Below are 13441 nucleotides of genomic sequence, written 5' to 3'. Positions count from 1 at the left end.
TCAAATACAAATAATTTGCTTAAGTTTCCAAAATACGTGATACATTTTGTTGCTATGAAATAAAAATGAATTGTGCACAAGTTTCAAAACAATATTATCGGCTCTTCCTCTCGGCCTGCAATTGTCGTAAATGCCATAAACTGTCGTGCTACTGCCCCTGATTTTCGGTGTTTGAAACCCCCGTTCGGTCTTTTCGTACGGCACTAAAGCTGAAGAGGGTATGTTCCCCCTTGAGCCCAGCTACAAATGCAAAAATATGATATATTAATTATTTTTGAAGGTAATCATTGTGATTAATTGTTTCAGAAACATGCCGGCCAAAGGTCCTCTGCAATCGGTCCAGGTTTTCGGACGCAAAGTGAGTAAACTATCTGACTTTATTCCACGTGTGTTGAGCCAAAGAACTAACGCTATCCGGCTAGGTGACGTTAGCTAGCTCAACCATGTTAGCCAGACAGGCCAGAAATGTGTATTTGTCCCCCCAAAAAGTATCCATTACATTTGGAAATATAAGTGACTGTCGATTTGACAACGTTATTGTTAAACGTCCACATGTGCCTTGATTGCAGCCAGTGGCATATTTATATAAATGGCTACAAATGTTGCGGCCTGCTAGCTACGTCAATCAATTAGCTAATTTTATGCCGGAAAGCATGTTGTCCAGCTACATCAACGCCAATTGTTTGGTGTAGTGAGGTAAAAAAAAAAAAAAAAACGTTAATTCGCTGATTTATTATGCCACAATACTGCATTTGTTAACTAGAGTGCTTTTGGGGAGGGGGGGGTTACATAATTTTTAACTAATCATTGTACTGTAGCTAGCGAGTTGCCATGACTTGGTCCACCCATCCCTTATGATGTACCTCAGTGTTTGGTTAAGACATTGGCTGGCTAACTAGTGTTGATTATAATAATAGTGTTGATCAGCAATCACCTGAATAGCATTTTTGTGTGTGTGTGTGTGTGGTGGTGGGGGGGGGGGGGGGTAAACGTAGCAAAGAAATGTTTAACGTTATGGACCGTCTGTTTAGCCACCCATGCTTCCTAGAAAAGTGCACATGTAATTAGCTCAAACCAAGCAAATGGAAGTGAACATTACAGTATCTCTTTGCAGAAAACAGCCACCGCTGTTGCTCACTGCAAGAGGGGGAATGGCCTCATCAAGGTGAACGGCAGACCCCTCGAGATGATTGAGCCAGCCACTCTCCAGTACAAGGTGAGTCCTTAAAGACAGATTGAAATTTACTGTTGTCCAAAATAAGGGATTTGTTTTTGTTGCTTTGAACAGGGGAGAGTAGTGCGTTACATTTGCTCTTCTGCTCATATCTTCCTTACAAATAAGGGCTTGATTTTTGATATTACCCTAATAAAGTGTAGAAATGTTTGTAAAGGTATGGTGTAGCTATTATTATGCTTTAGCTACTGTGGGCTTATCGTATGAAGGGCGCGCCAACTGACTCCGACAGGTGAACTTGAGGCGAGGAACACTGTCGGGCCTACCAGAGTTACACCTATAATTTAATAATTATTTTAAAAAATATTCTGATTTGAAAATTAACTAATAAGCCTTTGCATCTATTTGTAGATGCAGTAGCCTTCTTTCATAAAGAAATGCGTGCCAGTGTCGTAGCACGCCACCGGCATATCTATCTCTTGGATTAGTCCTATATGACACCTAAGCCTATAGGCCTATGCGTGTATGATACATTTTATTGCTCAAATCTGACAACTGAACTGTGAAAGTAACCATAAAACGTTACAAAAAAATAGGGTGTAAAGTTTTGCGTATGCTACACGTTAAAGCACAAGGAATTGGTGTTTTTGTCATTTGTAGGCCGTTTTCTCAATCGGCCAATATCCCTGGTTTATTGAAGGCGCTGGCCGTGCCAGGTCAGATCTGACTGCATTTGGATGTCCGGCAAATTAAAATTTTCCCTGGTATGTTGTCCGGCTACACATTTTCCTAAAGGAAACTCTGAAATGGCATATTGTTTTTATTACAACTTTAGAATATTCACATAGGTTGGATGGAAACATAGCTAGTGCGCTAGTCCAGTGTCACTTCGATTATGCCTGCCCATCAATAAGCTGCCAAACAAGCATTGTACTTAACCCCCCCCCCCATACTCTTCTGGATGTTAAGCATTTTGTCCTCTGTAATTTTACATTGGCTAAGCCTACAAGGTGGGGAGGGATGTTTCTTCTATTTGCCGAGATTGGCAGTCTTTATTGAGGTGTTGAAAGTTAACCATGATATTGGCGTGCCCAACGTCGGTATGCTTTGTATATTGGTTGTGGTGCATTAGCACAGAAACCTGTTGGTAGAAAATGTGTAGCGTATACAGTGCCTTTGGAAAGTATTCAGATCCCTTTGTTACGTTAGACTTATTCTAAAAATGGTTGAATTGTTTTTTTCCCTCAATCTACACACTATGGCATAATGACAAAGCAGAATCAGTTTGTTTTTAGAAATGGTTGCTAATTTGTAAAAATAAAAACGGTAAATTACACGTACATAAATATTCAGACCCTTTATTCAGTCATTTGTTGAAGCACCTTTGGCAGCATTGAGTTGGGTATGACGCTACAAGCTTGGCACACCTGTATTTGGAGTTTCTTCCATTCTCTGCAGATCCTCTCAAGCTCTGTCATGTTAGATGGGGAGTGTTGCTGCACAGCTATATTCGGGTCTCTACAGAGATTATCAATCGGGTTCAAGTCCAGGCTCTATCTTGGCCACTCAAGGACATTCAGAGACTTGTCCCGAAGCCACTCATGTGTTGTCTTGGCTGTGTGCTTAGGGTTGTTGTCCTATTGGAAGGTGAACCTTCACCCCAGTCTGAGGTCCTCAGCCATCTTTGCCTCGAACCTGACTAGTCTCTCAGTCCTTGCCGCTGAAAAACATCCCCACGGCATGATGCTGCCACCACCATGCTTCGCCATAGGGATGGTGCCAGGTTTCCTCCAAATGTTAAGCTTGGCATTCAGGCCAAAGAATTTAATCTTGGTTTCATCAGACCAGATAATCTTTCTCGTGGTCTGAGTCTTCAGGTGCCCTTTTTGCAAACTCCCAAGCGGGCTGTCATGTGCCTTTTTCTGAAGTGGCTTCCTTCTTGCCACTCTACCATAAAGGCCTGATTGGTGGAGCGACGCAGAAATGGTTGTCCTTCTGGATTGTTCTCCGATCTCCACAGAGGAACTTTAGATCTGTCAGTGACTATTGGGTTCTTGGTCACCTCCCTAATCAAGGCCCTTCCCCCTGACTGCTCAGTTTGGCTGGGCGGCCAGCTCTAGAAAGTCTGGGTAGTTCCAAACATCTTCCATTTAATGATGGAGGCCACTGTGTTCTTTGCTATCTTCAATGCTGAAGAAATTTGCTTTGTCATTGTGGGATCGTGTCTAGATTGCTGAGAATTTTAATCCGTTTTAAAATAAGGCTGTAACAACAAAATGTGGAAAAGGTCAAGGGGTCTGAATACTTTCCGAAAGCAATGTATTTTATATAATTATAAATATGGCTTCAAAATGGTACATCTGATTACCCCTAGCTGATTGTCTGTAGCTGGCTCTGATCGTAGTGTCATGAAACAGGCAGGGAGGGTGAGCTTGTCGGTGAACCCCCAAACTTCTGGCATCGGCTGTGCCACAAAAGCATGGTGAAGTGGCAGTTAATATCCACGTTTATAAACAGGGTTGCTATTTTTTATTTTTTGTGAACATTGAGTTAATTCTGAGGGGCTTCCATTTATTTGACTGTACAAGTGGAGGGTCATGTGAGGAAAACATTTTTGTTGATGAGGGTTGTGCATTCTGACACCTTGGGTTGAACCAGCCCCCCTCTGGTAAATTCCAATCTGTCCCTTAGGAAACAGTCGCTAACTATTTCATGATGTGTAACGTGGCTTCTTACAGAGCTGCTGTTGGTTTACTAAGCCCAAATTCAACATGGGTCTTCATTCAGCTAAATGTCTGGTTGTGTCCAGACATTTAGCTGAATGTGTGTCTGCAGGATGTATAGACTGTGTGCTTCCTTGACAAATTCCCTCTCTGTTGTAGCTGCTGGAGCCAGTGCTGCTGCTGGGCAAGGAGCGTTTTGCTGGAGTTGACATCCGAGTCCGAGTGAAGGGTGGTGGACATGTAGCACAGATCTACGGTGACTTGTTTTTACAGCTGGAAGCTGCTCTACTTCGGTTTAGACAGATCATCTCAGTAGAAACTGATGTCTTGATTTGAAATAACTGTACTTGACTGAATATGGCTGTTTGTCTTACGCTGTGCCGTCTTCTCCTTGCAGCTATCCGTCAGTCCATCTCCAAAGCCCTGGTCGCATACTACCAGAAATGTAAGTGTCAATAATTTTACTGTAAAATCAAATGCAGTATCTTGTTTTCAATGGAATATTGCCTCTGCTGATAAAATGAGTGTTACTTTGGACACATTTTTGCAGGAAGCAATATTGCTATGTTGGGTTTCTCTCTTTTGGATTATGGAGGGTGCATGATTGCTGTGTTTCCATTTGGTCAAGTAAATGGTTCACAATAACTAATCTGACCTGTTTCTTTCTCTCCAGATGTGGATGAGGCCTCCAAGAAGGAGATTAAGGACATCTTGATCCAGTACGACAGGACTCTGCTGGTTGCCGATCCTCGTCGCTGCGAGTCCAAGAAGTTTGGTGGACCAGGAGCCCGTGCCCGCTACCAGAAGTCTTACCGTTAACCTCTCTGTACATTTTCATGTAATAAAGTTGAGGAAAAAAATATTTTTGTCATGTTTCTTTAAACTTGCTTGATGAAAAATGTCATTAATGACCATCAAGCACTACTTTGGGAAGTGTTTTAAGGTAGACTGCGATAGGACGTAGATGCAGAAAGTAAACTGCATATGGAGTAAATTTCCACAACTAAAGAGCATGAGGCTTCTCAGCTGTTTTGGTCCCGTGGCAACCACACTGAATGGCTTTTTTTTTTACCTTTATTTAACTAGGCAAGTCGGATAAGAACAACATTCTTATTTTCAATGACGGCCTAGGAACAGTGGGTTAACTGCCTGTTGAGAGGCAGAATGACATATTTGTACCTTGTCAGCTCAGGGGTTTGAACTTGCAACCTTCCGGCTACTAGTCCAACGCTCTAACCACCCTGCCGCCCTGACATGAAGCGAACCTGTGCAGGTGGTGACCTATAAGTGCTATCTTGCTCCTCAATATCTGCGGTGCTGCTCGTGGCAATGCCATTTAAGGTACCTTTTAATACTTAAGCGCTATCCTCTGGGTTTCACCCTAATACGTTCAATTAATTGCTAGACTAGACCTGGGTTTTAAAATGAATAAGCATTATAACAGGTATTATGCTTGCGTCAGATTGTCTCCTTAACATCTTTGCAGAGCACCATTCAGGTAATAATTTGGCTTTACAGCCCTAGATTGTTGCTCCTCATTGAGTACCTGAGCTGTATTTGCTTTTGCTACAACTGTTATTCAATTGTTTTTCAGAACTAAAGCCACCAAATAAACCCAAGGAATGAACTTCAGCATCACCAGTAGTCTTTTCCCACATCTGCCACGGGGCACCATGAGCATCACTATGCAAATGTCTTCCTGTCATCACAAATGAATACTTAGTGGCCCACAAGTGATCCTTTCAGTTTAGGGCCATTTCACATTTATCTGTTTATGCATTGTGGATAACAGTGAAGTCTTGGAATTCTCACTCCAAAATAATACTAATTTTTAATCAATGTCAAAGAGCATTATACCGGTGAAAACCATGTGTTCGGCTGTTGCCAAAGCAAAGTGGACATATACTGAACACAAACGCAACATGTAAAGTGTTGGTCCCATGTTTCGAGATCTTAGAAATGTTCCATACCCAAATATCATTTTGTGCACAAATTTGTTTACATCCCTGTTAGTGAGCATTTCTCCTTTGCCAAGATAATCCATCCACTTGACAGGTGTGGCATATCAACAAACTGATTAAACAGCATCAATCAAATGTATTCATAAAACCCTAATTACATCAGCTGATGTCACAAAGTGCTGTATAGAAACCCAGCCTAAAACCCCAAACAGCAAGCAATGCAGGTGTAGAAGCACGATGGCTAGGAAAAACTCCCTAGAAAGGCCAGAACCTAGGAAGAAACCTAGAGAGGAACCAGGCTATGAGGGGTGGCCTGTTCTGGCTGTGCCGGAATGATCATTACACAGGTGCAACTTGTGCTGGGGACGAAAGGCCATTATAAAATGCACAGTTTTGTCACAGGACATTGCTACAGATGTCTCAAGTTTTGAGGGAGCGTGCAATTGGCATGCTGACTGCAGGAATGTCCACCAGGACTATTGCTAGAGAATTGAATGTTAATTTATCTACCATAAGCTGCCTCCAATGTCGTTTTAGAGAGTTTGGCACTATGCCCAACTGGCCTCAACCACGGACCACTTCCTGCTTCTTCACCTGCGGGATCGTCTTGAGAACAGCCACCTGGACAGCTGATAAAACGGGTGTATTTCAGACTAATAAAGCCCTTTTGTGGGAGGGACTATGTACGCCCTGCCTAGTCATGTGATATCCATAGATTAGGGCCTAATGAATTTATTTAAATTGACTGATTTACTTATATGAACTGTAACTCAGTAAAATCGTTGGAATTGTTGCATGTTGTGTTTATATTTTTGTTCAGTGTACTTTTATTGTAAACGCCTATAGTAGGCTCCCGAGTGGCACAGCGGATTGGCACAGCGGTATCTCAGTGTTAGAGGCATCACTACAGACCCTGGTTTGATTCCAGGCTAAATCACAACCGGACGTAATTGGGAGTCCCACAGGGCGGCGCACAATTGGCCCAGCGTCGTCCGGGGTAGGCCGTAATTGTAAATAGGAATTTGTTCCTAACTGACTTGCCAAGTTAAATACATTTATTTTGAATGGACCAGGTTGTTTTGTCCTTTGTTCAGTGCTCAGTCTGTTATTCATTCTAGGACTAGGTGGAGGAGAGAAGAAAAACGTCCTACCTCCAGTAATATTAATGTCCTCTCTCCTGTTTGCAACATGTTTCTAGATTTGATACTAGTTGTGGAATGGATTGGACAGGTGCAGATTTCTTGATACCTAACCTCAATTTCTCGGATTTCAACTGCTCCCTTTTCACCAGCAGAGAGTGCTGTGTGACAAAGTACGAATCCAATGGTACAAACGCGTTTACAGCTCAAATCCGAGGCAAAGCGTTGCCTGTTCCACACAGCACAAGGTTCTTCTGTTCATTAAACTCAATTTCTCTGATCATCTATTCACTCACAACTTGATTTCCTCAGCATGAGGCCCTCGCGGGGAAACTGTCAGCTATCCATAAGGAGTTTTGGTGATGGAAAAATGTATCAATCAATAGATCAGAGTATTGCTGCTCCTAAAAGTCAGTTAAATTGGATACAATCTCTACTATGGTCAACAGATAGACAGACATGGGTTGACCATGGAGTTCTCTGTCTGGTGATGAACAAAGACCAGAAACATTGTGCCTGTGCAGATAAAAAATACTAACTTTTGGAAGGAGCAGCGTACTGCATGTGCGATTGTTTGATTCCTGTGCCCAGGGTGTCATTGGGGACTTCTGGTTTTGTTCATTAACACATTTGCAGGAGAAGCTGTAACATCTGTGGCTGGTTGACCTTGAAGCACAACAGAGCAAAAGGTCTCGTTTTTCCTCATTTAAAAATAGCTGGTAAACATATACCGAAGGTGTAGGCCTACCTCTCTGTTTTCAGTCCCTGGTTATGATACATCCTGTGCAGTCTTTTTACTGAACTGTAAATTATGTTTGTTCTGCCTCTATCTAAAGTGTGTACCAACCAGTGCAGATGCCCAGGTGAGCAGTGTTGAGCTGAGCTCCAGATGTGCTGTCTCTGTCTAGGCAATGAGCAGGCCTATTTACTGCACTCTAACAATCAACCCAGCAGGGAGGCCCAGTGCCACTGTTGTTTACTCTCTGCTCCTGGATCCCTGGCCCTAACCTCTCCTCTACAGCCCTATCTGGCCCTGGTCGTTGACATCAGAACAGAGAGAACCCGCGGTAATATACAGTAGCTGTAAACCTTTTGGGATGGGATTGGGATGCAATGGGAATTTTAGAATATTTACGTTGAGAATTGTAGAATTTGTAATGATATTTAAATCATTCACCTTGTTAGGTAAAACCGTTGGCGTGTCCAAATGATGTCATTTATGATGAGGCCTTGTTGAGGTAGTGTGGACCACATGGGGGTACTAAACACTTGTACTCACACCGGTGCACCTGGCTTTCCTCTATTCACACCTCATTCTACCTCCACTAATCACACAAACAATAGAGGTGTTGGTCCAGGATGCATTTTGTCATCACACTAACCCCCCCCCCCCCAAACACACACACACTTTCTCTATCAGTAGCCTACTTTGAAGAGAGAGGTCATTAGTCATTAGCATTTCTCCCCTCTTTCCTTTTCTCACTTCCCCTTTAGGGTTCTTTGCCCTGGGTGAGTAAATAACAATTGATCGAGCAAGGTGTCAGAGAGCCTTGGATAAGAGGACAGTAGCACGCACAAACAGATGCTGGGTTGGCTGGAGAGGAAATGTAGCTTAGCCAAGCGACACGCCACTGTTTGGGCTTGGGAGTGTTAATGAGGGACTGTGCCACGCTCCCTCCTTAGCTCCTGTCGAAGTAGCAGGGGGCGGCAGGTATCCCAGCAGTTAAGGGCATTGGGCCAGTAATCGAAAGGCTGCTGGTTCAAATTCCCGAGCTGACTAGGTGAAAAATCCCTTGGGCAAGGCACTTAACCATAATTGTTCCTGTAAGTCGCTCTGGATAAATGACTAAAATGTATAAGAGGAGAGGGGGAGGCTTTGTTCAGCCAGGGTACAACAGCACTGAACACTTATTTACTGGGTGGAACAGACAAAGCAGATGTCCTTTTTTACATTTTCTGTTAGAGCAGGCTATTGTGATTCGGTAAGCCGTGTCGGATCATACCTGTGTGGAGCTTCCTGAAACACAGGCATGGAAAATGTTCACAGGCATGGAACATTTTCACAATGATTTGCCTTTTTTAGAGCAGAGTAGTTGGCATTTTCTTCTTTTGGCCTTGGCTTTTGTGAAGGAACACACTATTCTGTGCTAAAAAAATAAGCACTTGGCTGAAAAGGCAGCAACCACCTGTGGTTGAATAGCATTTGCCCCCACAGACCTGCCTGAGCCCTGGCCTCCATCAGGAAAATTGTAGCTCCCTTCATATGGTTCCTTACTCCACTCGCCTTCACCCAGAATCACCAAACAAATCATTTTTAGTGGGCTTTTGAACAATAGAGCCAGAACAGAATGTTGAGCCGATGATTGATTCATCTTGACTGTTTTGTTCCAGACGAAGAGGCCTGCCCTCCCATTCTCACACCAGCACGTCGGAGTGTTTTGGGGTCTGAAACCAGCCAGAATCAGGCCCGGAGTTATTGACCCTGAGCAATTAGTCACACTTTGGCTCGCCAGCATTGACTCATTCCCAATGTATTTACCCCTAGACTTGAACTAAAGTAGAATTAGTCCCACTGCGCTCACACCGCTCAGCCTTTGTCTCCCATTAACGGCCCTCTCTATCGCTCTCTCTCTCTCTCTCTCTCTCTCTCAAACACACACACGGTCTGGGCAGTGTCGTGGCACTGAACGTGGCCTTGGAGTGGAGCCCCATGTGAAATGAGACTGGGGTCAGCTTGTGTCCCCAGAGTGCGAGCCCCTGACACCCGACCCAGGTTGAGGGTCACAGGGTGCCCCGTACACCCAGAAACACCCCCAACCCCTGGGCTGGCGGGACAGAGAGGTCTGGACCTGTGATGATCCCCTAAAGCACCAGGGCTGCTCAGGCCCTCTGTAGGCATAACATACTGACTGGGCTACACTCCACACAGACAGAAGATCCTGCCACCAGCACCACACTAAGACAAGAGCTTTTAGCACAGAGAACTGGAAAACACTGATCTGAAAGAATTGCTGTTTTTAAACACAAACATGATGACAGTAGCATGCTCACGTAGTGATTGAGGATAATGGGAACACATGGGAGAAACTGACATCAAATCATCAGAATGGTATTTAGGGTTAACTGCAGGAAGTCCTCATGGTGTGCTGTTGTGCCTACAGTACTGTATACAGTTTGGTCCCTGCAGGTCCTGAGGCTCTGTGTCTGTCAGGCTCTGGGCAGATAAGGGACATGCTTAATTAAACGCCCTAAAGGCTGTTGAAAGGCACCGGATGATGCCAGCAGGAGAGGACTTGACACCCAAGTGTTCCTCTTTCGCTGAGGTGGTTGTTCAACCAGGAAAGAGGGGGGGCTAGGCGTGACGGGGCCCAGTTACAGCACCATGCCTGCCAGAGTCATCACAGAGCTGGGGATGGAGGGAGGAGGGGTAGGTGGAGGAGGGGGAGAGGAGGTTTGTGGTGTAAAAAGTAATGGCTTATCCAGATACTCTGCCAGCTCCTAGCCTCCCTCTCTCTCTCACTCTCTCCTCCCCTCCTACCTCTCACCCTGCCCCCCCCCCCCCCCCCCCCCCCATCTTCTCTCTCTGTCTCTCTCTCACTCTGGCCTCGGTGTCCATGGCTCCAAGGCTAGAAGAGAGCCCTGCGCCCCAGAGACCAATGGCCCCTCTTCTCCCCTCCTGCATACACACACAGACATACACATTCCTGGAGAAAGGGATGGGAGCGTGACAATCGGGAAACAACGGCTGTTAGTTACAGAAAATGCATTACACCGTGGGCAGGGGGAGAGGAGCGGAGGAGAGGAAGTGCTGGGATTAGGCAGAGTTTGGAGACGGAGAGCGGGCGCATTTTTCCCGTCCAGTAAACTGCTCAGATTTATAAGACCTCTGGGGACGCTGATACCCCATCCTTGTCCCATCAGCTCCGACTGCTCCTGATTTAAAAATAAGCCTAAATCGGCGCATGGCAGTTGTCGGTAGGCCATGTCGAGGTCAGAACTGTCTTTCACGGGAAAAATAAAGAACACTTAAATTCCCATCAGGTTGGAAAGGTGTTTGAATAACAATTGTTTGAAAATGACATTAAAGACCCTCTAATAAAAACCAACTAATCTCTATGCTTATGTGGCATCAATATGAGTCAGAAACATTTATTCTGGTGTCAAACTTTACTACAGTGTGTAATAGGATACGTTTAGTGTGTCACAACAAGTAAATTAAGGTTGGTTTTGGATTACAATTATGTTAACAAATCATGCCCCCCTTTACCAGGCTCCACATGCAAATGGCCCCTCTGCCCACTTCGCTTCATTTCATTGAATGGGGTTCCGTTGTTTCATTGCCCCCAACGCGTTGAAAGATCACAGATATTTTAGCCTGAAAAGCCCTATACGGATTGACCATGCAATGAATGCTTCCATCAGGATGCACAGCCAACTAGTTTGCATGCCCTTTCTGAAGGACCCTATAATGCGGAATAGGTGGTTGGAGTCCGTTGGTCCCCAGTGGTGGCGAGTATACTGGTAGCTAGACAGCTGGTTATCTGGTTGTGTATATTTTGATAATCGTTATCACTATCATCGCTAGCGTTAGCTAGCTGGCTAACGTTAGCCTACCTCAATACAACTCAGATTTGGCTTGGAAACACGATAACATTTCAAAAGACAGCAAATAATTAGTAGGAAAATCTTTTGTCATGATTGTGATGTCGCCAGATTAACTTTAAATGCAGTATAACTTTAGCTAGCTAACTAAGATTGAAGGGACCATCGTATTTTAGCATGCTAACATTAGCATTGCTAGTTATTTTTGACAAACTTTGCTAGTACACCCACGTCAAACCACACCCCCAAGTTTGGCTTCTGTCATGGCCGCCAGCATTTATTGAGGAGCAAGCCAAAAAAAACTAGGCCAAATCAGTGGATGCAGTTCTCCTTTAAAGACATCCTTCAGTGATTTTTTTTTACTTGTCCTGTTGTAATATCCAAAGTATAAAGAAAGTAAAGTACACACACTAAAGGGTAAAAAAAAATTGTTTTGCGCAAATGTGTGTTTAAGACAACTGCAAACTTCAAGGAGTTGGTCCAATGGGAAGTCACATTGTCAACTGCCTCCCCCCTTACTCGAGGAACAATGGAGGAGCAATAGAGAACAAAATAGGAAAGCCCCTCCCCCAGGTAACTGGAGTGACACTTTAAGCTATTCAAACCATAACCCAATATAAGAGTCCTTCAGTGGTTTGTTCTCCTTTGCTGGTTTGTTCTCCTTTGCTAGTATCATGGGCTTGTCTTCACTGGCTATATGAACTATTGTTCACATCGGTGATCATGGAACTAGCTCTCCAGGTAATAGTCTGTGAGAACAGCAGTCTCAGAACTTGAAAAGCATCAGAGTCCTCCTGGCATTCATCCAGAACACCCAAATGACCACCAGTTCTCTTTTCTTATATTTACATGTTAGTCATTTAGCAGACGCTCTTATCCCGAGGGACTTACAGTTAGCTATCTTAAGATGAATGCATTATCAGCAAAGTCAGAGCTAGTAAAGGGGTGGGGAGTCAAGTGTGAGTGTTAGTTCATGAAAGTGTTTTTTAAAAATGTATTCAGTCTTTTCTATATGAAGTGAACTCATCTCTTTCACGACCTCCCTCTGGCCCTCATAGCAATAAATAACACCACTTTCTCTGTTTTCCTCTCTCCCTTCGTCCCAGAACAGCTACTGTTCAACTGATGTATATATTTTACTGAGACAGGCCCTCAACCACCGGATGTAGTATCTCCTGTGATCACCCCAGGCCTCGAAAGACCTCTTCAACTACAACAGGAAGCAGTCATACGACCGGGTCACGACCCCTCTTATAACACCATGAGTCAAGCAGAGCCCACCCCGTGAGCCGGCAGTGGAAGGTTCCGGTCTCACCGAGGAGCAAGGTGCGGAAGGATCGTCAGGGGAGGAGAGGGAGACCTAGTCAGCACGTCAGAATGAGGAAAAGAAAGAGAGAGAGAGAGAGGAGGAGGAGAGGAAACATCTGTTAGATAGCAGCCATGTAACATCATTACACACAAGGCCCACCGGCTCACCTAACACAGCCACAGCTGGGTCTAATACAGCCTCCATCCACAGGGGAAACTACTGTGTGACCCGACATAGTTCTGACTATGTACACATCCAGCCAGGAGGCACCAGGGAGGGAATGATGGTGCTGCCTAAGCCCACAATCAAGACTCACTGGGGAAGTGTCTGTGCCAGAGCCCCAAGCTTCTGGCCTGAACACGGGGCTGACATTATGGGAGCTATTCTAATGCTTTTCAGCTCTTAATTTTTTTCATTTTTTGGTTTTTGGGTGAGAGGAGAGGCAGTGACCGAGGACAGAGAGGAAGTGACTGAGGAGTGTGAGGATAGATACTGAGAAAGAGAGCGAGAGAGTAGTCTGCCGCATGTGTTGG

The 13441-nt window shown here is 44.5% G+C and overlaps 1 protein-coding gene across 3 annotated transcripts; it reads left to right on the top strand.

Moving 5' to 3' along the window:
• The first annotated feature begins 116 nt into the window (after positions 1–116).
• On the top strand, positions 117–4759 carry LOC110500001 (40S ribosomal protein S16). Of its 3 annotated transcripts, none has more exons than XM_036957281.1 (6): positions 117–218; positions 307–358; positions 1115–1216; positions 4057–4153; positions 4295–4342; positions 4571–4759. In XM_036957281.1, the coding sequence occupies exons 2-6, from the start codon at positions 311–313 to the stop codon at positions 4714–4716; spliced, it is 441 nt and encodes a 146-aa protein (XP_036813176.1). In that variant the 5' UTR covers positions 117–218; positions 307–310; the 3' UTR covers positions 4717–4759. The 3 variants fall into 3 exon arrangements, with proteins under 3 accessions (XP_036813176.1, XP_036813178.1, XP_036813177.1); XM_036957283.1 differs by having other exon boundaries at positions 134–218; positions 307–362; XM_036957282.1 differs by lacking the exon at positions 117–218 and having other exon boundaries at positions 306–358.
• The last annotated feature ends 8682 nt before the right edge of the window (positions 4760–13441 follow it).

This window comes from Oncorhynchus mykiss, chromosome 21 (genome assembly GCF_013265735.2).
Source record: "Oncorhynchus mykiss isolate Arlee chromosome 21, USDA_OmykA_1.1, whole genome shotgun sequence".
Taxonomy (NCBI): domain Eukaryota; kingdom Metazoa; phylum Chordata; class Actinopteri; order Salmoniformes; family Salmonidae; genus Oncorhynchus; species Oncorhynchus mykiss.
This window is presented reverse-complemented; position numbering and strand designations above follow the sequence as displayed.

Excerpts from the sequence above, each read along its gene's own strand:
- LOC110500001 (XM_036957281.1), top strand. The coding sequence starts at position 311 with ATGCCGGCCAAAGGTCCTCTGCAATCGGTCCAGGTTTTCGGACGCAAA. Across the intron at positions 4,154-4,294 it reads ACATGTAGCACAGATCTACG|CTATCCGTCAGTCCATCTCC; the intron begins GTGACTTGTTTT and ends TTCTCCTTGCAG. Across the intron at positions 4,343-4,570 it reads GGTCGCATACTACCAGAAAT|ATGTGGATGAGGCCTCCAAG; the intron begins GTAAGTGTCAAT and ends CTTTCTCTCCAG.